Here is a 27,146-nt window from a genome sequence, read left to right as displayed (position 1 = left end):
CTGCAGGACACCGGCCGCTAGACACAGTCCCCAAAGGCTGCATGGCCCCAGGGCCCTCGTGTCCTCACTGCTCACACACAGGGCCTTGCAGGGAACAGAGCTCAGCCGCTGTGGGGCTGTGAGGGAGCCGCCAGCAGGGCTCCCCTGGCCTCAGACAGGACCCTTCTCTCACTTTCCCGAAAAACCAAGTGAATGCACGAGCGCACATCTATGTTACTTTGGAAAAATGACACACGGCACGGGTAAGAAGCAAAAGTGAACAAGGTTTATTTTCCTATTTCCACGCTCCAGCTCTTGCCTGCTCCACTCCTGGCCTTTCCAACAGATTCCAACGCCATTGCCCTGTGATTTTAACCACAACTCAAACAAAGAGCAAAGAGGGAAGGTCTCCCAACTTGTTTACAGGACATGACAAAACTGTTAACTCTTGAACTGGGGAAGTATGAACACAAAGGGGTGTGTGTCACTGACACACTGGGCTGAGGAAACCTTCTATCCCAAGGAACAAACATGGAGAGCTTCCTCAAAGAAACCAAGCTCTGTATTTCAGGGTGTTGCAGAGCCCAGGCCCCCAGAGAGGCTCTTGGCCATACTTTCCCCCAACCTGCCCTGACCCTTAACTGCTTAGAACGCCCAGGACTTTCTCTTTACACACCAAACAGGACAACACTGGGAGGAAGCACCCTAAGGCCTCCCTTCATGCCGGCCCCACCAAAGCTTGGAAAGGGCCTGGCCGCCTCTGGGGCTGTGGCCCCCTCTTCCTTATCTCAGAATCTGTTCACACAGGGCCAGGGAGGAAACCATGAGGCTGCTACTGACCTGGAACGCGTAGTCCATGACCTGAAACTTGCTGGTTTCCACATGGGCCCTGGGCCCCCACAGGAACTCATAGCGGGCAGGGTTACTGCCCACCACTGGCCGGCACTCCAGGTAGCCTTCCTGCACCCAGACATTGGTGAGGAGGTCCCTGGGCTCCCCATAGATGATGTGCTCCTGGCCATCGTATACCTCCATGACCCTCAGCGCCTCCCACACCTCCTCCTCAGGGGCACAGTCGTCCTCCAGGACGATCAACCCTAGGACCAGCCCCAGGAGGCTAGTCTTGGGCAGGCCCCCCTGACCGCTCACCATCCCATCCCAGGTGAGGCCCAGGATGATGTTGAGGTGATAACAGTGCTCGCTGGGATCCACTTCTATCACGTCTAGGCCAAGGACCAGCCGCAAGCAGCGGGATGCTTGGCTCAAGATGACGGGGAAGTCGTCCTGGAATTCTGGGGTGATGACCTCCAGCATCTCTGCCTTGCTGATGGGCTGCTTGATGCGATACTTGAGGAGCAGTAACATCACCAGCGCAGCCGTCTTCATGTGGAAACTGCCCTCGGGCTGCTCATCTTCCTGCTGTTCAGGTGGGGATGAACCCACCTCCTCTGGGCTGCTGGGGACAGCAGGTTGGGGCTGGCCAAGGCCACCCGATGCCCCACCACGGGGGTACGGGTCAGCATCTTCCTGCCCTTCACTTCCACTTGCAACCACCTCCCCTGGGCTGTTGGGGCCAGCAAGCTGGGGCTGGCCAAGGCCACTGGCTGCCCCATCATAGGGGAAGGAGTTGGCACTCTGAGAGCTCTGGAGAGGACTCAGGGACCCCTCAAGAGCAGACCCCTCCTGTGGGGTGCCAGGTAACACACCAGACAAGGAGAAGTAAGGGGAGGAGGACAGAGAGGGAGATGGGGGAGATGGAACCTGCCCCTCCTCCTCCTCCTGAGCCCTGGACTGCTGGGTATCCAGCAGGCCCTGCGCCTCTTCCGGGTCTTCTCCCAGCTCCCAAAGCTCATTGCTCTTCCCGAGGGACATGGTGTCAGATTCGGGCTGAAACTGAAGAGACAGGAGGGAAGGCCTGTCAGGGGGCAGCCCGGCCAAGAGACCCTGAGGTGCCAGGGCTGACAGGGGGCTGTGCCGGGCTCCCCTGCAGAGGGCTCCCCTGTGTTGGGCTGGGAGAGCCCCTGACACCAGGCTCAGAGAGAGCGTGCACCTCACCTGGACAAGTGGCTCTGGCCCACGCGTCCTCAGCTCTGTGTCCTGAGGGACCCCCGCCTCAGACCCAGGCCTCTGCTGCCAGTTCTGGAAGTCCCTGCAGGAGGGAAGGAGGAGGCACCTCAGGGTGCAGACTGCCAGCCCAGCCCTGGGGCCCAGTGTGGACAGGAGGGCTGGCTCGCATTCTGAGAGGTCCCCGGCAGTCCAGGTGGGGCAGTCCCCCACTGGGCCTCTCAAGGGACTGCCCTGGCCCTGTCCCTCTCAGGCCAAAGTGTCCCTGCAAGAACACAGGGCCCCGACACTCCACAGAAGGAAGCCAGGGGCCCAGCCATGGCCACACCTGCCAATGTCTCCAGTACTGGTCCTGGATCATGCACAAGGGATGGGCCAGCTCTGGCTTCCATCTGGGCTGGGATGGGGCACCTCTGGGTCTTTACCTGGACCCCACACAAGGCCTGGGAAGACTCCCCAGCTGGCCCTGAAACACCCGCCTGGTTCCTTGCAAGACCCCCTGCTACGACCTGCCACCAGCCAAAGTCCAGAGAAATCAGTCGGCCCACCCATCCTGCCTCTCCCCATGGCCCACACACGTGGCCGGGGTGGCCTGGTCCCTAGGGATCCTGTTGTGGGAGGCATCCCCTCATTTCTCACCTCGACCCCCGCCAGGGCTGGGAACAGGACCAGAGGGCACCTACCTCCTCTGCTGACCTGAGTCCAGACCCTCAGGCCCAGGCCCTCCCCTCCCTGAGCCCAGGAATCTGAACAAGAGGAGGGGCTCTGTGGCACAGGCCCCGCCCCGGGTTCCTTCCCAGGGTTGCCAGGGAGGGGCACCCAGATTTCTGGGACATCCCCTCCTGGGCTTGAGGGCTGGCTTGGGAGCCACTCACCCCTTCAATGTGGGGTGGGCGGGGGTCCCCGCACTGACTCTTGGCAGGCCCTAGGACTCCTGGGTATCTATCCCCTAGGTGGGCTTCCTCCCAAGCCCTGACTGGGAGCTCTCCCAGTGGGGTCCTCACCTCCCTGAGAACTGGGAGAGGAGCAGGAGGAGGTACCCTGTTGTGTCCTGTGTCCCCGTCCAGGCGGGTCACAGTCGCAAACCCCCCACCAAGTCCCCCAGCAAGATCAGGAAGGGCTGGCCTGGATTCTGGCCCCTCAGTCCTGGGGCGCGAATGCCCTCAGGCTCCTGGGAGGGTCCTCAGCATTATCCTGCCAGGGCCTGCTCTTCCTCCGGGCCCCTAACCTCCCATAGAGGACACGTGCCCCTCACACCAAGACCTCACCCTCCCCAGGTCAGCCCACCTTCCTGCCGCCCACCCGCCCCAGGGACAGCATGCCATTGAGGTCCAGCGCTCTCCCATCCTCCGTGGGCTGCCCACAGGGCAGGGCCTCACTCCGACCCACTCTGCTGCACTGGCTTCTTCGTTCACCTGCTGGGTGGGGCAAGCCAGGGTGTCCCCAAGGTCCTCACCCTGACTTCCCACAGGTTGTGTGCCCTCCACACACACCCTCACCCCAACCACCCCCAAGGCCCTGCTCCTTTGAAGCACAAGCCCTCAGGCTCTAACACCCACAGGTGGACATCAGGACGGCAGCTGGGCTTATCCTACAACAGGGCCTCCTGCCTCCTTCCTCCCTGGACTGCACGTGCTAGGGCCCAGGGTCCATCAGTCCTCCCTCTGGTCCTCACCTTCAATCCCACCAGGCCCCGGGCTGGCCCCCAGCCTGCTCCTTCCACCAAGCCCCCAGGCTCTAGGAGACTTGGCTGGCAAACCAGGGCATGCCCCAGGTGGTCATCGGCCCCGGGGAACCCCAGGACCCAGTCTAGGCTGCGTTCCTAGGGCTGCAGTTCCCCTGTGGTCCTGGCCTTGGCCGCCAGCCACACGTGGGCCATTGTCCCCCACCCAACCCGACCCCACCCGCCCACACCCTGGAGGCAGTGCTCCAGCCCAATGGCCAGTGTGGGAGGCCCTGTCGCACCAGGCAGCTCGGGACTTGTCCACCCCCTGCAGCCTCCCGAGGCTGAAGCAGAGGCAGGGTCTCGGTGCTGGGGGCTCCCTGCGAACCCACTCCCTCGGGGGTCTCAGTCCCTCGGGGGTCCTCGCCTCCAGTCCTGGCTGACCCCAGTCCTCTCGGGCAGCCATCCCGAGGCCCGGCCGCTCACACCAAGGCCCTCCCCTCCGCCCGGACCCCACCGGGGACAGGGAGTGACCGTCTTTCCATCAGGACCAGGACCCAGCCCGGGGGCCTCCCAGGGCTCACAGAGGGGGCTGAGCTGGGTGGCGGGGGACAGGCTCCCTGGGCCCTTCTTCCCCCCTTGCTGGCGGGGCTCCCTGGGTGCCTGGGCCTCTGCCTGGCTCCACTGCCTGCCGGCCCATCGGCTCCCAGACACGGACACGAGGGGCGGGCAGAGCTTCGGGGACCCGGATGCGCCGGTCGGGATATGTACACAGACACGCGGCGTGGCCTCGTCCCGCACTCGGCCTGCCTCCCGGGACTGACTCTGGGCTGGGGTGCGGGGTCCGTCCGTCCTCCATGGACATCCTCGCCTGGAACCCAGCAGGACCTGGGCCCACCGTCTGCCCCCTCAGGGAGGCCCTGCTCTGAACACCAGCCCCCTGGTCTCTCAGAGCCCGGATGCGGAAGTGGGGCCTCACCACGTGTTCCCATCCCCCACCCACGACCTTCCCGGGACTGACTCTGGGCTGGGGTGCGGGGTCCCCCGGGCCTCTTCCGCATCCTCACGGGGATTCCCAGCAGCACCCGGGGCCCTCCCCTCTGCCCACGTGTCCTAGGCCCTGCTCCTGACGCCAGGGGCCCCCAGTGCCTCAGGAGGCCCGGATGTGGAAGTCTGAGCACCCATACTCCCACGTGAGAGCAGGTACCCATCCCCACGGGGGCCTCACAGCCCTGGCGACCCTCTACCGGGGTCCCCTCTGTCCCCCTGGGGGTCCATCCCTGCCTCCCCCTAGCCCCTGGACCCTCCCCTCCGCCCTCAGCGACTGCTCCCGCCACACCAGGCCCCAGGCTCTCGGGTTCCCGGATGTGCCAGGCCTGCCGCACCCGCCGCCACCATTCCGGCCCCGTCCCGCTCCTCTGCGGCCTTCCCGGGCTCACCATGGGCCCTGCCCTCCGCCGGGTCCCCTCTGTCCCCGTCAGGGTCCATCCCTCGCCTCCCCTTAGCCCCTGGACCCTCCCTCCGCCCTCAGCATCTGCTCCCGCCACACCAGGCCTCAGGCTCTCGGGTACCCGGATGTGCCAGGCCTGCCGCACCCGCCGCCACCATCCGGCCCCATCCCGCTCCCCCGCAGCCTTCCCGGGCTGACCGTGGGCCCTGCCCTCCTTCGGGTGCCCTCTGTCCTCCCTCGAGGTTCGTACCTTGCCTCCCCTTAGCTCCTCAGCCGTGGACTCTGAGCACCTAAGAGCCGCTCCTAGTGCCAAGTCTCTCAGAGACCCGGATGCGGAATTGGGCCCTCATCACGTGTTTGATGCCACACCAACCCCCCCCCCCCACCTTCCGGGGACTGACCCCCTGGAGTCTAGGGTTCCGCATCCCGCCCCTCCTCCCCATGCTCACCGGAAATCCCTGCGGCGCCTGGGTCCCCCCGCCCCCCTCTGCCCACCGTCCAGACCCCGCTCCTGACACCAAGGAACCCCAGTCTCTTAGGGACCCAGACGGGAAAGTCTGACCGCCGGACACCTGCCCAACGGAAGATCTCCAGTCGGCCTGGAGAGGGGCGTGCTCCCCTCCCTGGAGACCTTCTGCCAGGTGCCCTCTGTTCCCCTTAGAGTCCATCCCCTGCCTCCCCTCCTGCTTCGCGCCGGGGCCCTCCCCTCCGCCCTCAGCATCTGCTCCCGCCACACCAGGCCTCAGGCTCTCGGGTTCCCGGATGTGCCAGGCCTGCCGCACCCGCCGCCACCATCTGGCCCCGTCCCGCTCCCCCGCGGCCTTCCCGGGCTCACCGTGGGCCCTGACCTCCGCCGGGTCCCCTCTGTCCCCCTCAGGGTCCATCCCTCGCCTCCCCTTAGCCCCTGGACCCTCCCCTCAGCCCTCAGCGTCTGCTCCCGCCACACCAGGCCTCAGGCTCCCGGGTACCCGGATGTGCCAGGCCTGCCGCACCTGCTGCCTCCATCTGGCCCCATCCCGCTCCTGCGCGGCCTTCCCGGGCTGACGTTTCTGAAGTCCCGAGTCCCTCCATCATCCCTCCATATCCTCACCAGGAGGACCCGGGTCCATGCTCTGTCCATCTGAAGGACACCCTGCTTCTGAATCCAAGGGCCGTCAGTCTCTGGGGAAACCTGGATGTGGAAATCTGGCTGTGCTGCCCCCCTCCCCGCGGTTCCCCCTCCCAGCCCAGGGGCCATGCAGGCCTGACATCGCTGATGGCCTTCTGCTGGGGTTCCCTCTGTCCTCCCTCCGGGTTCATCCCTTGCCTTCCCTCCCGATACCCGCAGGACCCTCACCTCTCCTGCCTGAACATCTGCTCCTGCCACCAGGCCCACAGGCTCTCTGGGACCTGGATGCAGAAGTCACACTTGACCTTGTCCCCATGCAGCCCTGGGGTCTTTTGGGCTGACCCTGGGGCCTGACCCCTGTGAGGTCCCCTCTGTCCGCCCTGCATCGTGAACATTTTCCACCTAAATAAAGGGCGTTACGGGAGATCCCTGGGTGGCGCAGCAGTCTAGCGCCTGCCTTTGGCCCAGGGCACGATCCTGGAGACCCAGGATCGAATCCCACGTCAGGCTCCCGGTGCATGGAGCCTGCTTCTCCCTCTGCCTATGTCTCTGCCTCTCTCTCTCTCTCTGTGACTATCATAAATAAATTTAAAAATTAAAAAAAAAATAAAATAAAGGGCGTTACAATGGATTCATGGAAAGCTACCTCCTCGACCCAAAGTTGTCTTTGCTCTGTTTTTCATGAGTACTTTTAGTTACTGCAGAGCTTCCAGCTGCCTGATGCAAGGTTAGGGGAAGTAAATATTGAATACTGGTGGACCTATGCCCAGCCTTAACACGGATGTCAGGAGCAGAGTATTAAAAAGTAACCCAAAATGATAAAAAAAAAAGTAACCCAAAATGGCATATATATGCCTGTACTCAACCAGAAATCCACCCATCAGAGGAATTTTTCCATGTTTCCTTAAAAATTGCATAGATACATACATACATATAACATATGCATATGTGAATCAAGTTGCCGTAGGGTCATTCACTGACACAGAATGTGGAGCGTGCCCCCTGCCTGGGCCTTGCAGCTTCATGGATAAAACTCACAGTTCTCCAATTGCTCACATACCCGAGAATTCCAAGGGAAACTAATATTGAGGGTATCACCATGGACGTCTCTTCCCAGGTCCAAACACCATCCTGGAGGTGGGGATGCTCTCGACAGGATGGTCCATGGTGCTTCCTTCCTAGGAAACGTGGTCTATCAGGAGATTCCCCAGCCCATGCACGTGCCTTCTCCTGCCCTGGAGCCCACCCTTCCTCACCAGTTGAATAAGAAAAGGCGCCATCAGACGAGATTGGGCGCGTTCAGGGTGGGATGGCTGTAAACATTATATGGTCTCATTCATTTGGGGAATATAAATAATAGTGAAAGGGAATAGGAGGGAAGGGAGAAGAAATGGGTAGGAAATATCAGAAAGGGAGACAGAACATGAAGACTCCTAACTCTGGGAAACGAAGTAGGGGTGGTGGAAGGAGAGGAGGGCAGGGGGTGGGGTCAATGGGTGATGGGCACTGAGGGGGGCACTTGACAGGATGAGCACTGGCTGTTATTCTGTATGTTGGCAAATTGAACACCAATAAAAAAAATTTATTATTAAAAAAAAAAGAAAAGGCGCCATCTCCACAGGATTCCCACCCACCCCACAAACATGTGCACCTTGGGCCAGTCCGGTGACACAGGCCAGCCATCATGCCACAGCACGTGACTCGCGCCCCTGCTACGCCACGACCTCAAAAGCCCCGGGAGGCCTCCTGAGCCAGGGACACTATCATTACACAGTAGGTGCTCAACCAAACGCGACTACATGATTTGTTATGACAACTGACTTTATCGCTGGGAGGAGTTTCTGAGGTCACATTTGCCTTGGAATTCTTTGAACTTTTTCAAGCATCTCTTGTGTGACACCTACTTCCAAATACTTCCAAATACAGGACCACGTCTAGTTTTCAAATGATTCTGTAATCTCAGCGGGGACGATTCGCTTTATGCATTTAATGGCCAGAGGCTACTACAGAGTAAGGTTCTGTGTCGGGGGAGAGAAGGTGATTCCTACCTGTTCTACATGGACCAGTGATGACTCATTAGCGGGCCAGGTCCAAGAGGTAGACAGAAGAACATGAGGGGAAAACCAGGGGAAGGCGCTGTCATTCGGGAAAGTGCTAAGTCTGGAAACATTGCCAGCACCTGGGCAGCCAGTTCCCGAAGACCTCTGGGGCTCAGACAGAAGAACTCTAGGTTAACGAGCCCACAGACACGCCCCAAATCCTGTTTGATTCTCAGTGTCACCTGCCTTCCTTAGCCCGGGTCTCGGAACCTTCACCACGGTATACTTCCTTTTGTCACCTGGGAGACACCACGCTGTCCTCACTCCTGATGTAGGAGTCAGAAAGCTGGCCACAGGCTGGGCAGGGAGGGGACAGCGTGGACTCGACATGGCTTCACACCAGGGTTGTAGTCTCCATCTCATCACTCACCAGCCATGTGATCCTGGGAAAAGGACCAACCCTGAGAGCCTCGGGGTTGTCACCTGGGAAGTACGTGGTTTGGAGCTGCCCCACCCCGTCGGACGGCAGGAATGTGTGTCGGGGATGGGAAGCACCTTGCAAGGCACCTGGCATATATTGGAACCTGGATGAACGGCAGCTATGTTGAATGCTGTCCTGTCCTGACCCCGGGGCCTCCCGCGCTCTCCTCTGGGATAGGTTTTGTTAGCCCGGCCAGAGTTAGAGTACCTGCAGCTCAACCTGACCTGGAACAGCTAATCGGCCAGAGAGGGTGCTTCAAATGAAACTCAATCCATTTTCTAAATCAGGGGCTGTATGTGGGCTATAGGAGGCTATGTGTGGAACTTGGGTGCGGGGAGTTGTCCCAGCTGGATACAACACAGAGGTGCGACAAGCCTACAGTTCGAGTCAAAGACCGACTCCTTCCCTCCCTCCCGGCTGCCCTTGCACCCAAACCACTGCTTTCCTTCAATTCTCCCCACCCAAACCTAGACCTTGCTGACGTACAGCTGTCCCAGTGACACTCAAGATAACCAAATTAAAAGTCTTTTTGATGCCGTGGGTTCTGACTTTCCATGGTCAGGAACAAGACAGTCAGTCGAGAGTCTTCGGGGCTCCACTTCAAGGAATATAGGACTGTGTTCCTCCGGAAATCCTTGCACAGGATGCATATAAAACACCTAGTCTGTGCACTGTGTTCCACTGCCCTGGGACCAGAGTGCAGGACAGCTTCCTCTCCTGCCCCTGGAAGACATAACTCTCTGGTTCGTCCATGATCCAGAAGGAAATTCTCAGAGCAATTGACCATGTTAGACTTTGCTCCCACCCCTAAGACACCCTGTCTCCATGTACGGGCGTGTCACCCCTCAACATCATGGTCATCAGCTGCACACAAGGAGTCACTGTGACGAGAGAACCCCAGCCACGGGGGCCTTGGCCCCTGCAGAGCCTGGCCCGGGAGCCGCCCCACCCCCTCACCCTTCTGCCACTTGGGGCTGGCAGGCTGGCCCAGGTCTCAGGGCACCCCTCCCCGCCTTCCTGCAGGACACCGGCCGCTAGACACAGTCCCCAAAGGCTGCATGGCCCCGGGGCCCTTGTTTCCTCACTGCTCACACACAGGGCCTTGCAGGAACAGAGCTCAGCCGCTGTGGGGCTGTGAGGGAGCCGCCAGCAGGGCTCCCCTGGCCTCAGACAGGACCCTTCTCTCACTTTCCCGAAAAACCAAGTGAATGCACGAGCGCACATCTATGTTACTTTGGAAAAATGACACATGGCACGGGTAAGAAGCAAAAGTGAACAAGGTTTATTTTCCTATTTCCACGCTCCAGCTCTTGCCTGCTCCACTCCTGGCCTTTCCAACAGATTCCAACGCCAATGCCCTGTGATTTCATCCACAACTCAAACAAAGAGCAAAGAGGGAAGGTCTCCCAACTTGTTTACAGGACATGACAAAACTGTTAACTCTTGAACTGGGGAAGTATGAACGCAAAGGGGGGTGTGTCACTGACACACTGGGATGAGGAAACATTCTATCCCAAGGAACAAACATTGGAGTGCTTCCTCAAGGACACTAAGCTCTGGGTTTCAGAGTCATCACAGAGCCCAGGCTCTTGGCCCTGCTTTCCCCCAACCTGCCCTGCCCCTTAACTCCTTATACATCCAGGACTTTCTCTTTAGACACCCAACAGAATAACATGAGGAGGAAGCACCGTAAGGCCTCCCTTAATGCCCAGCTCACAGGAGAAGCTGTGTACCCCAGTAAAGGCTGGAATGGGCCTGAATGCCCTTGGGCTCAGGTCTCCTCTTCCTCATCAGTCCCCTCCTCTTCAGAAAGGGACAGGGAGGAGCCCTGCTGCCTCCTATTCACCTGCAGCAAATACTCCAAGACTTGCAACTTGCTGGTTTCTGTGTAGGCCCTGGGCCCCCACAGGAACTCATAGCGGGCAGGGTCACTGCCCGCCACCTGCCGGCACTCCACATAACCTTCCTGCACCCAGACATTGGTGAGGAGGTTTCTAGGCTCCCCATAGATGAAGTGCTCATGGCCATCATACACCCCCATGACCCTCAGCGCCTCCCACACTTCCTCCTCGGGGGCACAACCATCCTCCAGGAGGATCACCCCCAGGAGCAGGACCAGGAGGCTGGTCTTGGGCAGGCCCCTTTCACCACTCAGCATCCCATCGCAGCTGAGGCCCAGGATGGTGATCAGGACGTAGGAGTGCTCGCTGGAATCCACTTCCTTCACGTCTATGCCAAAGACCAGCCGCATACACTCGGAGGCTTGGCCCAAGATTATGGGGAAGTCATCCTGGTATTCTTTGCTGACGATCTCCAGCATCTCTGCCTTGTTGGTAGGCTGCTTGGTGCAATACTTGAAGAGCAGAAACACCATCAGGTCACACACTTTCACGTGGAGCCTTCCTTGGGTTGAGGGCTGGGTATCTTCCGGCTCCTCCGAGGTGCTTGACCCCTGCTCATCTGGGATGCTGGAGCCATGTCTGGGCTGGCTCCAGGCAGTGGCTTCTCCGCTGCTAGGAGATGCGTCAGCACTCTGAGAGCCCTGGGGAGGACTCAGGGACCCAGCAGCAGTAGACCCTTCCTCCATGGGGATCAGGAACAGGGCAGAGCAGGAGGAGGAAGGGGAAGAGGAGGAAGAAGAAGGAGTGGAGGAGGAGGTAGAAGTGGAGGAGAAGGAGGAGGAAGAGGAGGAGGAGGAACAGCAGGAGAAGGAGGAGGAAGAGGAGGAGAAAGAGGAGGAGGAGGAGGAGGAAGAGGAGGAGGAGGAGGAGGAAGAGAAGGAAGAGGAGGTTTCCTCTTCAGCCCCAGACAACTGTGCGTCCACCAGGTCCTGGGAGTCTACTGGGTCTTCTTCCAGCTTCCAGAGCTCATTGTTCTGCTCCATGGACATGGTGTCAGTGTCCGGCTGAACCTGAAGAGAGAGGTGGAATGGCTTCTCACAGTGCAGCCCAGCCAAGAGAGCCTGCAGTGCCAGGGCTGAGAGGGGGCCCTGCCAGGCTCCCCTGCAGAGGGCTCCCTTGTGTTGGGCTCAGAGAGGGCGTGCACCTCACCTGGACAAGTGGCTCTGGCCCACGCCTCCTCTGTTCTGTGTCCTAAGGGACCCCCACCTCAGACCGAGGCCTCCGCTGCCAGTTCTTGAAGTCCCTGCAGGAGGGAAGGAGGAGGCACCTCAGGGTGCAGACTGTGAGCCCAGCCCTGGGGCCCAGTGTGGACAGGAGGGCTGGCTCACACTCTGGGAGGTCCCCAGCAGGCCAGGTGGGGGGTCCCCTCCTTTGCCTCTCAAGGGACTACCCTGGCCCTGTCCCTCTCAGGCCAAAGTGTCCTTGCAAGAACACAGGGCCCCGACACTCCACAGAAGGAAGCCAGGGGCCCAGCCATGGCCACACCTGCCAAAGTCTCCAGGACTGGTCCTGGATCATGCACAAGGGATGGGCCAGCTCTGGCTTCCATCTGGGCTGGGATGGGGCACCTCTGGGTCTTCACCTGGACCCCACACAAGGCCTGGGAAGACTCCCCAGCTAGCCCTGAAACACCCGCTTGGTTCCTTGCAAGGCCCCCCTGCTACGACCTGCCACCAGCCAAAGTCCAGAGAAATCAGTCGGCCCACCCATCCTGCCTCTCCCCATGGCCCACACACGTGGCCGGGGTGGCCTGGTCCCTAGGGATCCTGTTGTGGGAGGCATCCCCTCATTTCTCACCTCGACCCCCGCCAGGGCTGGGAACAGGACCAGAGGGCACCCACCTCCTCTGCTGACCTGAGTCCAGACCCCAGGCCCAGGCCCTCCCCTCCCTGAGCCCAGGAATCTGAACAAGAGGAGGGGCTCTGTGGCACAGGCCCCGCCCCAGGTTCCCTTCCCAGGGCTGCCAGGGAGAGGCACCCAGATTTCTGGGACATCCCCTCCTGGGCTTGAGGGCTGGCTTGGGAGCCACTCACCCCTTCAATGTGGGGTGGGCGGGGGTCCCTGCACTGACTCTTGGCAGGCCCTAGGACTCTTGGGTATCTATCCCCTAGGTGAGCCTCCTCCCAAGCCCTGACTGGGAGCTCTCCCAGTGGGGTCCTCACCTCCCTGAGAACTGGGAGAGGAGCAGGAGGAGGTACCCTGTTGTGTCCCGTGTCTCCATCCAGGTGGGTCACAGCCCCAAAACCCCACGACCCCAAGTTCCCCAGCAAGATCAGGAAGGGCAGGCCTGGATTCCAGCCCCTCTGCCTGGGGCGCGAATGCCCTCAGGCTCCTGGGAGGGTCCTCAGCATTATCCTGCCAGGGCCTGCTCTTCCTCCGGGCCCCTAACCTCCCATAGAGGACACGTGCCCCTCACACCAAGACCTCACCCTCCCCAGGTCAGCCCACCTTCCTGCCATCCACCTGCCCCAGGGACAGCATGCCATTGAGGTCCAGCGCTCTCCCATCCTCCGTGGGCTGCCCACAGGGCAGGGACCCACTCTGTTGCACTGGCTTCTTTACTCTCGGGCCAGGTGGGGCGAGCCAGGGTGTCCCCAAGTTCCTCACCCTGACTCCCCGCAGGCTGCATGCCCTCCACACACACCCTCACCAAGCACCTCGGAGGCCCTGCTCCTTTTTTTTTTTTTAGGCCCTGCTCCTTTGAAGCACAAGCCCTCAGGCTCTAACACCCACAGGTGGACATCAGGACGGCAGCATAGGCTTATCCTACAACAGGGCCTCCTGCCTCCTTCCTCCCTGGACTGCACGTGCTAGGGCTCAGGGTCCATCATTTCTCCCTCTGGTCCTCACCTTCAATCACACCAGGCCCGGGGCTGGCCCCCAGCCTGCTCCTTCCACCAAGCCCCCAGGCTCTAGGAGACTTGGCTGGCAAGCCAGGGCATGCCCCAGGTGGTCATCGGGCCCCGGGGACCCCCAGGACCCAGTCTAGTGTGTGTCCCTAGGGCTTCAGTGCCCCTGTGGTCCTGGCCTTGGCTGCCAGCCACATGTGGGCCATTGCCTCCCACCCCACCCGACCCGACCCCACCCGCCCACACCCTGGAGGCAGTGCTCCAGCTCAATGGCCACAGTGTGGGAGGCCCTGTCGCACCAGGCAGCTCGGGACTTGTCCACCCCCGCCCCCGGCAGCCTCCCGAGGCTGAAGCAGGGGCAGGGCCGTGGTGCTGGGGGCTCCCTGGGGACCGACACCCTCGGGGGGACTCAGTCCCCCAGGGGTCCTCGCCTCCAGCCCTAGCAGACCCCGGGCCCCTTGGGCAGCCATCCCGAGGCCGGGCCGCTAACACCCAGGTCCTCCCCTCCGCCCAGACCCCACCGGGGACAGGGAGTGACCGTCTTTCCATCAGGACCAGGACCCAGACCGGGGGGCTTCCCAGGGCTCACAGAGGGGATGAGCTGGGGGGCGGGGGACAGGCTCCCTGGGCCCTTCTTCCCCCCTTGCTGGCGGGGCTCCCTGGGTGCCTGGGCCTCTGCCTGGCTCCACTGCCTGCCGGCCCATCGGCTCCCAGACACGGACACGAGGAGCGGGCAGAGCTTCGGGGACCCGGATGCGCCGGTCGGGGTATGCACACAGACACGCGGCGTGGCCCCGTCCCGCACTCGGCCTGCCTCCCGGGACTGACTCTGGGCTGGGGTGCGGGGTCCGTCCGTCCTCCATGGACATCCTCGCCAGGAACCCAGCAGGACCTGGGCCCACCCTCTGCCCCCTCAGGGAGGCCCTGCTCTGAACACCAGCCTGCTGGTCTCTCAGAGCCCGGATGCGGAAGTGGGGCCTCATCACGTGTTCCCATCCCCCACCCCTCACGTACCTTCCGGGACTGACTTTGGGCTGGGGTGCAGGGTCCCTGGGTCCTCCCCTCTGCCCACCTGAGGCCCTGCTCCTGACACCAGGCCTCTGCATGCTCTGAGACCCGGATGTGGCTGTCTGGACTCCCCAAATGCCCGTCTCCTCCCCGGCCCGCGAGGGGCCTTCCCAGACTGTCCTGTGTTTCTCCGTCCTCCCTCTGCAACCTCATGGGGAATCCCAGCAGGACCTGGGCACTCCCCCTGCCCACCTGAGGGAGGCCCTGTTCCGACGCCAAGGCCTCCTGACTCCCCGAGACCCAGATGCCGACGTCCGGACTCGGCCCGTACTCCCACCCCCCACGGGCCTTCCTGGACTCACACTAGGACCCCACCACCTAGAGCACTCCTCTTTTCTCCCTGAGGGTTCGAACCTTTGCCAGGTGACTGCAGGGCCTCCTCTCTGCCCACCTGACGGAGGCACGCGCCTTAGGCCTGTGTCTCAGAGACCCGGATGCGGAAGTGGGGCCTCACCACGTGTTCCCACGCCCCCCGCCCCCACGACCTTCCCAGGACTGACTCTGGGCTGGGGTGCAGGGTCCCTCGGCCTCTTCCGCATCCTCACCGGGAATCCCAGCAGCACCCGGGGCCCTCCCCTCCGCCCTCAGCATCTGCTCCCGCCACACCAGGCCCCAGGCTCTCGGGTTCCCGGATGTGCCAGGCCTGCCTCACCCGCCGCCACCATCCGGCCCTGTCCCGCTCCCCCGCGGCCTTCCCGGGCTGACCGAGGGCCCTGACCTCCGCCGGGTCCCCTCTGTCCCCCTCAGGGTCCATCCCTCGCCTCCCCTTAGCCCCGGGACCCTCCCTCCAGCACCCTCAGCGTCTGCTCCCGCCACACCAGGCCTCAGGCTCTCGGGTACCCGGATGTCCCAGGCCTTCCGCACCCGCCGCCACCATCCGGCCCCATTCGGCTCCTCCGCGGCCTTCCCGGCTCACCATGGGCCCTGACCTCCGCCGGGTCCCCTCTGTCCTGGGCTCCTTGGTCCCTCCCCCCCTCAGGCCCTGGCAAACTTCCCTTAGGATTGGGCTCCTGAGCTCCCTGGGCTCGGGTCCCCAACCCCCCCCCCAGCCCATTTCCCGGGTGGCCGTGTGTGTCCGGCCTCCCCAGGGCCGCCCCCAGCCCCGAGGTGGGGGCCCAGTGACTCTCTCTCGCAGGGAGGAGTGGAGGCATGAAGGTGGGGTGGGGGACCCCCGCAGTTCTCCCTCAGCTCCTCACCCCACTCCGGGGAGGGCCCGGGCCCGTCCTGCCTCCGGGGATCCGAGGCCTCTGCCCCAGGCCCCGGCATCCAGGCCTCAGCTCGACGCCGCGGCCCCACCTTCCCCCGTGTGGTCTCTCAGGGTTCAGAAAGAGCCCCCCCCACCCCCCGCCGCCCTCCGGGGCCCCTCCCCCGCCCTCGGAGCCCCCTCCCGGGGCTACCTGCTGCCCGGCTGCCGCCGGCCCGGGCCTGGCCTCCTTCCAGGGGACCCCAATGCGCCCCCCACACGAGGCCCTCCGCTCCCTCAGACCTCCGAGGCGGAAGTCGGCCCACGTCACATCCGGACCCCGTGCCAGGGGTCCCTAAGGGCTGGTTGCACGTCCGCGGGAGATGGGCTCTGCGTGGCGGGGGTAGGAGGACACCTGTGGGAGGCTCCCTGGGTCCTCTCGCGGGTCCTCCCTCCCCGGACTCGGGCGGGCTGCGGCCTCGGCTCTCTGCAGACCTCAGTCGGTGCCCCTTACACCGAGCCTCTCAGGCCCCGACGTGTCGTCCCTGAGCGCCCGAGGGGTGGTTGCTGCGGCTCGGGCCCCACCGGCTCTGCAGGTCCCGGGGTGGCCCAGGGCTGCCGGCAGGGGCACAGCAGGGTTCGGCGGCCCCCAGCGTCCTGGCACAGGTCGGCTCTCAGTCCTCACCCAGGAGGCCCTCATCAGGACACAGGCCTGCTGTGCAGCCGCAGCGCCCATAGCCCCGGGGCAGGGCAGGGGCAGGGGCCGGGAGGAAGCGCCCCTTCCCACGGGGTCCCTTGGCCAGCAGCCAGACTTTAGGGACATCGTGTTAAAGGTTTAGTTTCCTGGGGGCGGCCGAGCAGCTGCAAGGGTGTCTAGGGGTGTCCCGTATTGCGGGGCCCACTGCAGGGAGTTTTCCCCTGACATGCTGCGTCATCGGGAGAAACACACCGTCCCTCTCTACCTAGCGTGTGTCCTGTGCACGCGTATGAGTGCTGGCATGCTTATGTTATATATGTCTTTATATAAGTGTGTATTTATATACGTGTAGACTATGCTTATTTTATGAAGACTACCTTCTCTTACTCTGTGTGATTTGCATTGATACTCTCTATTCTATTTCTAGTCTGTTCTTTACAGTCTATTGAAATAATTTTTTGAAAAGGTATCCTTACCACTAAGGTGACTTCGGGTGGTTATTAGCACAGAATTTGGAGTCAAATGCCTCAATCATCATCTTTCCCTCTGTCCTGATAGTTCCCAGGGCTGCTGGCATGTGTGTTCTGAGAACTCACCTCAGGCTTGTGCCAGGAATTAGGGGCAGGTAATTAAAATAGTTTCTCCTATCCATCCTGTCATCTGCATCTATGCAGCTTACATAGGTCCCCTCACATCCCTGCTCTTCCTCAGACACAGGTACCAGCTCACCACTCCTCATTCTCCTGTAAGACTTTCTTCTGTTTTGTTGTTCAAATTTTGTTGATTTTCCTCCTCCCCGCTTCCTTCGTATAGTCCTCCAGGTTTGATGAGAAGTCAGCACTCTGAGCTTCCTTGTCATCTTGCAAGCTACATGGTAAGGCATTAAGTCTATAAATCATTTCAGCACAATTATATGTTTGGAAATTTTTGGTCCCCATTAATGAATATAATATACTGGTCCATTTGGGGGGGACTTCTTTTACCTGAGTCTATCAGTAAACTTGTATACTTGTATATTTAACTATGTTTAAATGGATATATAGAATGATATGACTATATATAATATATTATACCTATACATGATATATATCATATATAGTCATGTAGTTTTATGCATAGTTACATAGATCTACATTTTTCTTAGGCTTCTTTATAGGTGATTTTTCGTTTTGTTTGTTGCTGTTGTGAATGGGATATTTTCTATTAACAGGTTCTAATTAGTTACTGATTTTGTGTGGCAGAGCTATGTATTTTGCTATAATGATCATTCATACAGTGTCTGAAATCTCATCCACTTGAATATCCCACATGCCTATTCCTTTAACTTTTCAAAACAGAGGATGAGGGACACCTGGGTGGCTCAGCGATTGGGCATCTGCCTTTGGCTCAGGGCATGATCCCACCCTCCCGAGATGGAGTCCTACATTGGGCTCCCCACAGGGAGCCTGCTTCTCCCTCTGCCTATGTCTCCGCCTCTCTGTGTCTTTCATGAATAAATAAATAAAATCTTTAAAAAAACAAAATAGAGGATGAGATTTTTATTAAACACTATCTCTTTATTTTCAATATTCACACATCTATATAACATCCATAGCTCTGGCTTTGTATTCCAGTACAGTTATGAATGGTGGAGGTGAGAGTATCTAAGTGTAGTTCCTGACTTTAACGGGGATGCTTCTGATATTTGACATTTAAGTATGTTTACTGTCTATTTTAGGAAATGGAAGTTCTTACTTTTTACTATGAACTCAACTTGAGTTGCTTTAAAAGATTTTTTCTATGGGTGCCTGGGTGGCTCAGTCAGTTGAGCATCTGACCTGTGGTTTTGGCTCAGGTCATGATCTTGGGATCCTAGGATTGAGCCTTGTCTCCTGTACCAGCTCCGAGCTCTGCAGGGAGCCTGCTTGGGATTCCCCCTCCTCACAGGGGCTCTCTCCCTCTCAAATGAATAAATAAATATTTTTTTAAAGATGTGTTTACCCACTGATGTAATCAAATATTTTTTATTTCCTCTAATTTGTTAATGTAGGGCATTACAACCAAAATTATTTTTATCCCTCAGACACAGACTGTTCATTTAATTCACTGCTATATCGAATATGCTTTTAATTTATTTAGGATATTTGCTGTTATATGAATGAACTAGGCTTAAGTATTCTTTTGGTGGCGTGTCCACATTTAGTTTTTGAATCAAGAATAGCTAGACTGGGAGAGTAAGTTAAACAGTTGCCCATCTTTATACTGTATAGATTTGGAAGAATTGCATAAGATGGTTAGTTTCCCTGATATTTTGTAGACTTGGCTCCCCAAACTTCCTGTGCTGGAACTTTGAGGGTGACTTCAGTTTTGAATACAGTTTCGGTTTGTATTTTTAAGGGTTTTTATTTTTGTATGGGCCAATTTGCTCATTTTTTCCTCTAGAAAGTGGTCAGTTTCACTTAGGATTTCAAATTTAATGACATGATAATTATAATGAAACGTTTTCTTATAGAAAGTATAAAATACATACAATAGTAGAGATAATAGTATAAGGAACCCAATGTACCTGATCTTCAGCATCAAAAACCTTAAATACATGGCCAATCTGTTTTCAGTTATTTCCCCACCTACCCTGCATCTCTGCAGCTTCTGGAATAATCTTTATGTCTAAATATTCAATATACATTTCTAAAAAGATAAAGACTTTAAAAAATAAAGCATAAAGTCGGGATCCCTGGATGGCGCAGGGGTTTGGCGCCTGCCTTTGGCCCAGGGCGCGATCCTGGAGACCCGGGATCGAGTCCCGCGTCGGGCTCCCGGTGCATGGAGCCTGCTTCTCCCTCTTTGTCTCTGCCTCTCTCTCTCTGTGTGACTATCATAAATAAATAAAAATTAAAAAAAAATAAAGCATAAAGTCAATACAAATTATCATTTCAAAAAAATTAAATGTCTAATATCATTACATGTCCAGTTATTTTTAATATTTCCCTGAGGGCCTTATACTTCTTAAAAAATTTGAATTGGTGTCCAAATATGGCTCATAGCTGTGATTATTTATTATATTCCTTAAGTCTTTAAAAATCTATACGTTCCCCTCATATCATATCTTTTTCCTTACATTTCTTTTTTGTTGTTGTTATTGGAAAAAGGAAAACAAACCAAGTCTTGTGTTGTGCCCAGTTTCTTAGTGTAGATTTTACTTAGTGTAACACCTTGGTGCCCTTTAACATGTTTTTTAGCCTCTTGTATTTTCTTTTAATTAGTGGTTAGAGGTATAAGCTTAATCAGGTTAAGATGCTAGTGTGTTTGTTTTATTGCCCTTATTGCTGTTGTTTTGCAAGACCATTAGGCATTACATATTTGTCTGGTTGTCTCCCTTTGTGCTGATGCTGGCAGTCATTAATAGTTACTACCTTTATCCACTAATCCTTTAGAAATGGTAATTCTCTCATTCTCTCTTTCTTAGTGTATTGGCTGAAATACTTCCATGTTATGTTAACCTTAAAAATAAAATAGCCAAGTATTTTACCCACAAAAATGGGTTTATTTGGGAATAAAAGTCACAATTCAGGACACGCAAGTTATGGTGCAACCATAGGCCATGCAGGAAAACAAAGGAAAGGTTCTTGCTTTTATAGAGAAAATGGAAAAGTTAGGAGGGCTCTTATGAGCAAAAAAAAAAAAAACCCTATGAGAGTAAACTGGAAGTTTGAAGTATAGCGGCTTTTTTTTTTTAAATTTATTTATGATAGTCTCACAGAGAGAGAGAGAGGCAGAGACACAGGCAGAGGGAGAAGCAGGCTCCATGCACCGGGAGCCCGACGTGGGATTCGATTCCGGGTCTCCAGGATCGCGCCCTGGGCCAAAGGCAGGCGCCAAACTGCTGCGCCACCCAGGGATCCCTATAGCGGCTTTTTATTGGCTAAATTGTAACCTTCTCTTATTGGCTGGGCTGTTGTCAGGGGATAAGGAAACCTTTCTTCCGGTACTGGAATAGTAAAGTAGTAGCTAAAATAGAATCTTCTTGCAAGGTGGGGCTCTTAACTGTTGGCTCGGCAATTGACCTAGGCTCGTAGGGTGTAAGAGCTCCCCCTACTGGCCTTCTGACTCCATTTTAGCTGAAGTTTCCTTAGTTTTCACAGTTGAAAGCTTTCCTTGTGCACATCCACCATTGGTTGTACTGAGGGAAAGGTATAACATATTTGTAGTGTTCTCTTATAATATTTAAATCTATTATGCATCTGTATTATGTACAATTTTATTCAACGTGTTTGTTTATGCTTTTTTCTTCAGTAATTTATCGTATTTGCAAAAGGTATTTTTAAGTATTTTCAAAGAACTGGCTTTGGTTATTTAGCTCTATTGTTATTTGTTTCATTATTTCTACATTTATAGTCATTATTTCTAACTTTACACCTCTTTAGGTTTATTATAGTCTTCATGGCCTAGCTTCTTGAATTGCTTGGCTGTTTTAAATATTTTTTTAATGTTTTAAATATTTCTTATTTTTAAAAATACATTCAAGGGTGTGTTGCCAGCCAAGTATCATTTAGACTATATCGCGCAGGTAGGGTTGTATAGCTTTATGTGTATTACTCAAATTTTTTACAATTTGAATATATTTTTCAACATACATATACAAAAATTGGAGAGTATAAGCATTTATTTATTTGTATTAAGACAATATTTTAGAGCAGTTTAAGGGTCATAGAAAAATTAAGGGAAGGTACAGAGATTTCTCATATACCCACACACATGCATACACTTCCCCATTATTGACACCTTCTACAAGAGTGGTAATTCCCTCTAGTGTTTTTTTTTTTTTAAATTTCAGTTATTGTATTATTCAACTATGATTGGTTCTTTTTTATATTTTCTGTCTCTTTATTGAAGCTGTCACTCATTTTTTCCACTCTTCTCTCCAGCCTTGTGGGCCCACACTTTGGCCATCTGGGTGGGTTAGCTGGGGCTGTTGTGAGCTAGGGACCTAGGGTCAATGAGGTAACAGGCCAGTTAGGGTGCCCAGATTATGCACTGCTCTGTGATTTCAAGATGGAGGTGGAGGTGGAGTGTTGAATGTGTCTGTTGGCCTCTCCCACCTGGGGAATGTTCCAGAAGCTCTCCCCACTGGTGGAGTTCTAAGGCTGACTTTTAAAATTCTTTAAATTTTCATTTTCTCAAGATTATTATTATTTTGTTAATTTAGAGAGAGGCTGGGGGGAGGGGTGGAGGGAGGAGAGAGAGAAAATCCCAAGCAGACTTCCAGACAAGCACAGAGCCCCTCCTGGGCTTGAACTCATGACCCTGAGATCATGACCTGAGCAGAGATCATGAATCCCTTCCTCAAGAGACTGAGCCACCCAGGTGCCCCAGGGCTTACTCTTTTACATGCTAGTTGATCTTTTCAATTGTGGCTTTTTAAAGAAAGAGAATAATAATGACAATAATAGTAATATAAAATAAGTTTTAAAATAAATAATAGAAAAAAAGAATAAGAAGCAAAAAAGAAATGAAAAAGCAAGACCAACAAAACAAAACCCCCAAATAAAAACAAAAACACAAACAACAAATCTCATGGCTTATTTTCTGTGCTCCTGTACTATTGGGACTGGTGTGGGCTTGGGGACTCTTGGGTTCACTGTGGTTTCAAGCTCCCTCTTATGACCAGAACTGCCAGTGATGGCATTCAGACCCTGCTCCCTCCTGGGCTTGTAAGCTGGAGCAGGAATGAAAATGTGTTGTTCTTTACTCTCCCTAACCTGGCGAGTGTTCCCACAGCTCCTCTACCATTTGGCAGAATTCTAGTTCTCTTTTACATGCCAGTTGCTATTTTGTTGTTGTTGTTGTTTGTCTGTTTTTGCTAGTTTCTCTTTTAAACTGTGGCTTTCTTTCTCTACCCAAGGATGCAGGAATCTGCTCCTGGTCTCTCAGTGCTATCCCTCCCTCCTGCCATCCTCAGTGTTAGGGGGTAGGGGTTCCCTTTGTTACTGTCTCTCCATCTTTCTTGCCATTCTCTTTTGTAGTTGTTTTTATTTTTGGTTGTGCAGAAGCTCTTCCATCAGCCCTCTATTCTTCTTCAGGAGAAGTTCTTTAATTAGTAGGGGTAATTTCATGTGTTCTGGCCCATTTTAAAATCAGGTTATTTTCCTAATTTTGAGTTTTAGGTGTGCTTTTTAATTTTGGAACAGTCCTTTGCAATAGTCCAGATGTGTCTTTTGCAAATATTTTCTCCCAGCCTAGGATTTATTTTTTAAAAGATTTTTAAATTTATTTATTCATGAGCGACAACAGAGAGAGAGAGAGAGAGAGAGAGAGAGAGGCAGAGACATAGGCAGAGGGAGAAGCAGGCTTGATGTGGGACTCGATCCTGGGACTCCAGGATCATGCCCTGAGCCAAAGGCAGACACTTAACTGCTGAGCCACCCAGGAATCCCAGCCTAGGATTTCTCATCTCATTCTCTTGACATTGTTTTTCATGGAATGGAAGTAATCAATTTTAATGAAGTCCAGCTTAATTATTTCTTTCATATATTGTGCCTTTGGTGTTGTATCTCAAAGGTCATTGCCACACCCAAGGGCATCTAGGTTTTCTCCTATGTTATCTTCTAGGAGTTTTATAGTTTTGCATTTCACATTTAGGTTTGTGATCCATTTTGAGTTAATTTTAGTGAAGGTTAGGATTAGGGTCTGTGTCCAAATTAATTTTTTTGCAAGTAGTTGTTTAGTTGTCCAATACCATTTGTTTGAAAGGACTGTCTTTTCTCTGTCATACTGTCTTTGCTCCTTTTTAAAAGATCACTTGACTATATTTATATTTGTCTATTTGGGGGATCTCTATTTTCTTCTGTTATTCTATTCATCTGTTCTTTCACCAATACCACACTCTCTTGATTACTGTAGTTTTATAGTAAGTCTTGAGGTTGGGTAGTGTCAGTCTTCCAACTTTATTTTTCTCTTTCAATTTAGTTTTTGGTTTCTCACGTTTCTTTCTGATTCTTAAAATTTTTTCTTTCTTCCTACATTGCCTATCTGATCTTGCATGCTGCCTGTCTTATCCATGAGAGTCCTTAGGGTATTAATCATAGTTGTTTTAAATTTCTGGTCCAGTAATTCCAACAACCCTGCCACATCTAACTCTGATGCCTGCTTTTTCTCTTTAAATTGTATTTTTGGCTTTTGGAATGCCTTGTAATTTTTTCTTGATAGCTGGACATGATGTACTGGGTAGAAAGAACTACTATAACTAAGCCCTTAATGTGGTGGTAAGGTATCTGGGGAGAGGAAGTTTTCTACAGTCCTATGTCAGATCCCCTCTTTTAGTGAGATATCACATCTTTATTCTTCTGTAGATGGACATCTGGGCTCTTTCCATGCTTTGGCTATTGTGGATATTGCTGCTATAAACATTGTTATTATAAAAATATGCAATTCCACATGTAAATATATGCAATAGTAAAATGATCCTTCATATATTCTGTCATCCAGAGAGCCAGCAGTCCTGGTCAGGTAGGGTATGGATAATACTGGAGTAGAAAGAACTAAAAGAGGCCAGAGATATTGGTCAAATCAGTGGAGATTATATGAATTAGGGAGGATGAATGAAAATGGCAGTTTGTTTTGGCCCCTGTTGCCAGCATTGATGGCTTTGCCATCTTCTTGGGCCTTTGCTTTCAAAGAGCAGGACCTGGTACTTAGCAGTGGCTTGGGAGAAAGCTACATGGGCCAATAATCTTTTATTCTGCCTCCTACCGGACCAGTCTTTCTCCCGCTCTCTAGAGCTCTAGAGAGTATGTCTTGACATACTCATACATGTATGACTTGACAGTATAATTCCAGAGACTCAGGGTAATGAGATGTTGGGCTGACTATAGATACCCTGAACTGGTCCAGGGGGGTCCTTTGCTGACTTAGAGTCAGTGCCAGGTTGTTGACATGTGATGGGAGCAGAGTCCTTCCTCCCTCCCCACCTAGATTAGAGTTCTTGCCAGGGGGAATGACTTGGAGGCCTTGGACTCACTCCATTTTTGCTCTCGTGAAGGTGACCTGCAGATCCTGTTGTCTTGCAGCAAACCCTTTCTGTAGACTGCCACTACTGGGGATTGGGGTACTTAATGGAACAAAAGAGGGGTCTCTCTCCTCCCTGAGGTCAGGGGTACTCTAAGTGGGGAGAATATAGGAATCATGGAATGATTCCACAGTGGTCAGGGAGCTAGGGGGAGCATCTTCCCTTCTACCACATGAACTGCCACCAGTCTGGGCAGGATGTCATGGAAGTGTCTAATAAAGTTCCTCCACCATAAAAATAGGATTTGAAGCTCCTAATTGGAAAGGCTTTAGGCTGGCAGTCTCATTCTCCAAGACTGGCATCATCCATAAATAGGGCCATAGGGTTATTAGCTGAGGGGACCCACAGGAGGAAGGAGTCCATTTTGGTCACCTGATTCACCCACTGGGAGTTGCTACTCAGAAATGAACCCATGTAATCGCTGCTCCACACACCTTTTTTTTCAGCTGCTCTCCCTCTTGACAGGACTCTCAGAAGAAGTCTGAAATATTTGGAAATCCTAAGATCCCAAAAGAAGCTTACTTGTAGTTCTATCAGAGACTTCAGTGGAGGCTTGATTTGTCTCCAGATCCACTTTGCTGAGGACCAAGTCAGCCCAGAGTGGGTAGAAGGACAAATTGGATTCCTGTCTATAGGGAGGGTACAACTTCTTCCAGAGACTAGAAGCCTTCCTTTAAGAATGGCGAACACTGGGGATCCCTGGGTGGCTCAGTGGTTTGGCGCCTGCCTTTGGCCCAGGGCGTGATCCTGGGGTCCTGGGATCAAGTCCCACGTCAGGCTCCTGGCATGTAGCCTGCTTCTCCCTCTGCCCGTGTCTCTGCCTCTCTCTCTATGTCTCTATGTCTCTCTCTATGTCTATCATGAATAAGTAAATACAATCTTTTTTTTAAAAAAAAAAAGAATGGCAAACAGTCTTTCTGATGATTGGCAATATTTTGGAATTTTAATGTATAACGCTGGCTCATGTGTCAAAGTTAAAGATGAGAAAACCACTACAAAGGAGGGCATAGGTACCTCTGAGTAGGAAGAAGAGCAAGTAATATCCCTGCAAAGATCAAGGGAAACTCCCAATGGTTGTCATTAGTACTTCTCAGTGATATGTGGTTCACCTCTCCTGGGTACATAGCAGACTAAATGTCCTGGCTCTTCATAGTTGCGTTGGGCTATAATTTCTAGTTAATGAATTGTGAGTGTAAGTGATGTATATCCTTTTTGAATGAAGCATTTAATCAGTAGTGTGAGACACTCCCCCTTTCCTTTCCCTTCACTACAAAGATTGGAGGAGCACATACCAACAATGCCTCTGTCAGCTTGTCCGAGTGCCTACAATGAGCAGAAGCTCCCCTAATGACATACATTGGACACATAAAGTGAGATGGAAATAAAAGATATTTTGGGGTTAAGTTACTGGGATTTGGGGATTGCCATCACAAGCAGCACTCGCCTAACCTTCCCTCACTGGTTATCTTATAACAAATTGGACATTACATGGTTACCCATTCTCTGGTGGTGTGATAGGACAGAGTCCCTTCTACTCATTGGACAGGAAGGCGGAGGTCTCACTTCCCTTAGCAAAGTATCCTCATATTCCTCTATGTAGAGAGTGCCAGGATGGAGACTGTCCTGGAGCCCTGGCCTATGCCAAACCACAAACACAGGGTCTTTGGTTAGATGCAAAATCGTATGCTGTTCCCATCCAATGATACAGCATGGTAGAGATAACAGTGCTGGCCTGTTCCAGCCTGAGTACCACCAGAGGACTCAACTGCATGAGCAGATAGCTCAGACCCCCTTACCACCCACTACCACTTCCCCAGATTGCACCTATGACCATATGGGGTTCCTCTGGGCCCTGGCTGGTTTAAGTGTGGGCTGGTTTAGTATGTGGTATAAGCTGAAAATGGTTGGCACTTGGAGGTGGTCTTGAAAGAGAGTGGGAAGGGAAAAATCTTCCTAATAGGCAGAGCTTTGAGTGGTGCACCAGACCTTAGAGTGAGAATGGGCTGGGAAATGAGAGGGCTGGAAGATGCCTCCAAATAAACAGGGTCTTACCCAAGGGCACACAGAGTATTCTAGATGGAAGAGGGGCTGGGTCCATTATCTCCAATAAATTTTTTACTTCTGCCCCCCATGCAACATTAAAGGGGGATTTTCTAAGCAGCTGATTTGTTGTTGTTGTTGTTTTTAAATAAAAGATCATTTATTTATTTGAGGGGTGGGGCAGAGGAGAGGGAGAAGCAGATCCCTGTTGAACAGGGAGTCTGACACAGGGCTTGACCCCAGGACTCTGAGATCATGACATGAGCCAAAAGCAGGTGCTTAACTGACTGAGCTGCCCAGGCACCCCTAAGAAGCTGATTTGTAATTGAAATAGAGAAATCTGGAGTCAAGGAGGCTGAACTGCATTCTGTCGCAGCCAGTCTTAGCTTGGTCATGGGAAGAGTTCATGATCAAATTCTGGCACTTGCACATTGGGTGTAGTCTCTGCTTTCAGACCATTGGACAGAAACTCATTGAAGTCTCATGATGAATATTCCTTCTTCCGTGTTACTTTAAAAAATCAGTATAAAATTGCACTTAAGGTTATTAAAAAATAAAACGGATCTGCCTCAGTCCTGTA

At 54.0% G+C, this 27,146-nt stretch overlaps 2 protein-coding genes across 7 annotated transcripts; both read right to left on the bottom strand.

Annotated features, from left to right (window-relative positions):
* Positions 1-243: 243 nt before the first annotated feature.
* LOC112668417 (melanoma-associated antigen 9-like) lies at positions 244-5,559 on the bottom strand. 4 transcript variants are annotated; one of them, XM_025460690.3, is made up of 3 exons: positions 5,407-5,559; positions 2,035-2,128; positions 244-1,872 (listed from the first exon to the last, which is right to left on the bottom strand). In XM_025460690.3, exon 3 carries the CDS (start codon positions 1,849-1,851, stop codon positions 763-765), a length of 1,089 nt encoding a protein of 362 aa, XP_025316475.1. In that variant the 5' UTR covers positions 1,852-1,872; positions 2,035-2,128; positions 5,407-5,559; the 3' UTR covers positions 244-762. The 4 variants fall into 4 exon arrangements, with proteins under 4 accessions (XP_025316475.1, XP_025316477.1, XP_035567400.1 ...); XM_025460692.3 differs by having other exon boundaries at positions 5,355-5,525; XM_035711507.2 differs by lacking the exon at positions 5,407-5,559 and adding an exon at positions 4,478-4,947.
* Positions 5,560-10,043: 4,484 nt separating this feature from the next.
* Positions 10,044-16,392, bottom strand: LOC112668418 (melanoma-associated antigen 8-like). 3 transcript variants are annotated; one of them, XM_025460693.3, is made up of 3 exons: positions 16,000-16,392; positions 11,835-11,928; positions 10,044-11,695 (listed from the first exon to the last, which is right to left on the bottom strand). In XM_025460693.3, the coding sequence occupies exon 3, from the start codon at positions 11,672-11,674 to the stop codon at positions 10,556-10,558; it is 1,119 nt and encodes a 372-aa protein (XP_025316478.1). In that variant the 5' UTR covers positions 11,675-11,695; positions 11,835-11,928; positions 16,000-16,392; the 3' UTR covers positions 10,044-10,555. The 3 variants fall into 3 exon arrangements, with proteins under 3 accessions (XP_025316478.1, XP_025316479.1, XP_025316480.1); XM_025460694.2 differs by lacking the exon at positions 16,000-16,392 and adding an exon at positions 14,957-15,105; XM_025460695.3 differs by lacking the exon at positions 16,000-16,392 and adding an exon at positions 14,363-14,869.
* Between the last annotated feature and the right edge of the window lie 10,754 nt (positions 16,393-27,146).

Source organism: Canis lupus, chromosome X (genome assembly GCF_003254725.2).
Source record: "Canis lupus dingo isolate Sandy chromosome X, ASM325472v2, whole genome shotgun sequence".
NCBI lineage: Eukaryota > Metazoa > Chordata > Mammalia > Carnivora > Canidae > Canis > Canis lupus.
This window is presented reverse-complemented; position numbering and strand designations above follow the sequence as displayed.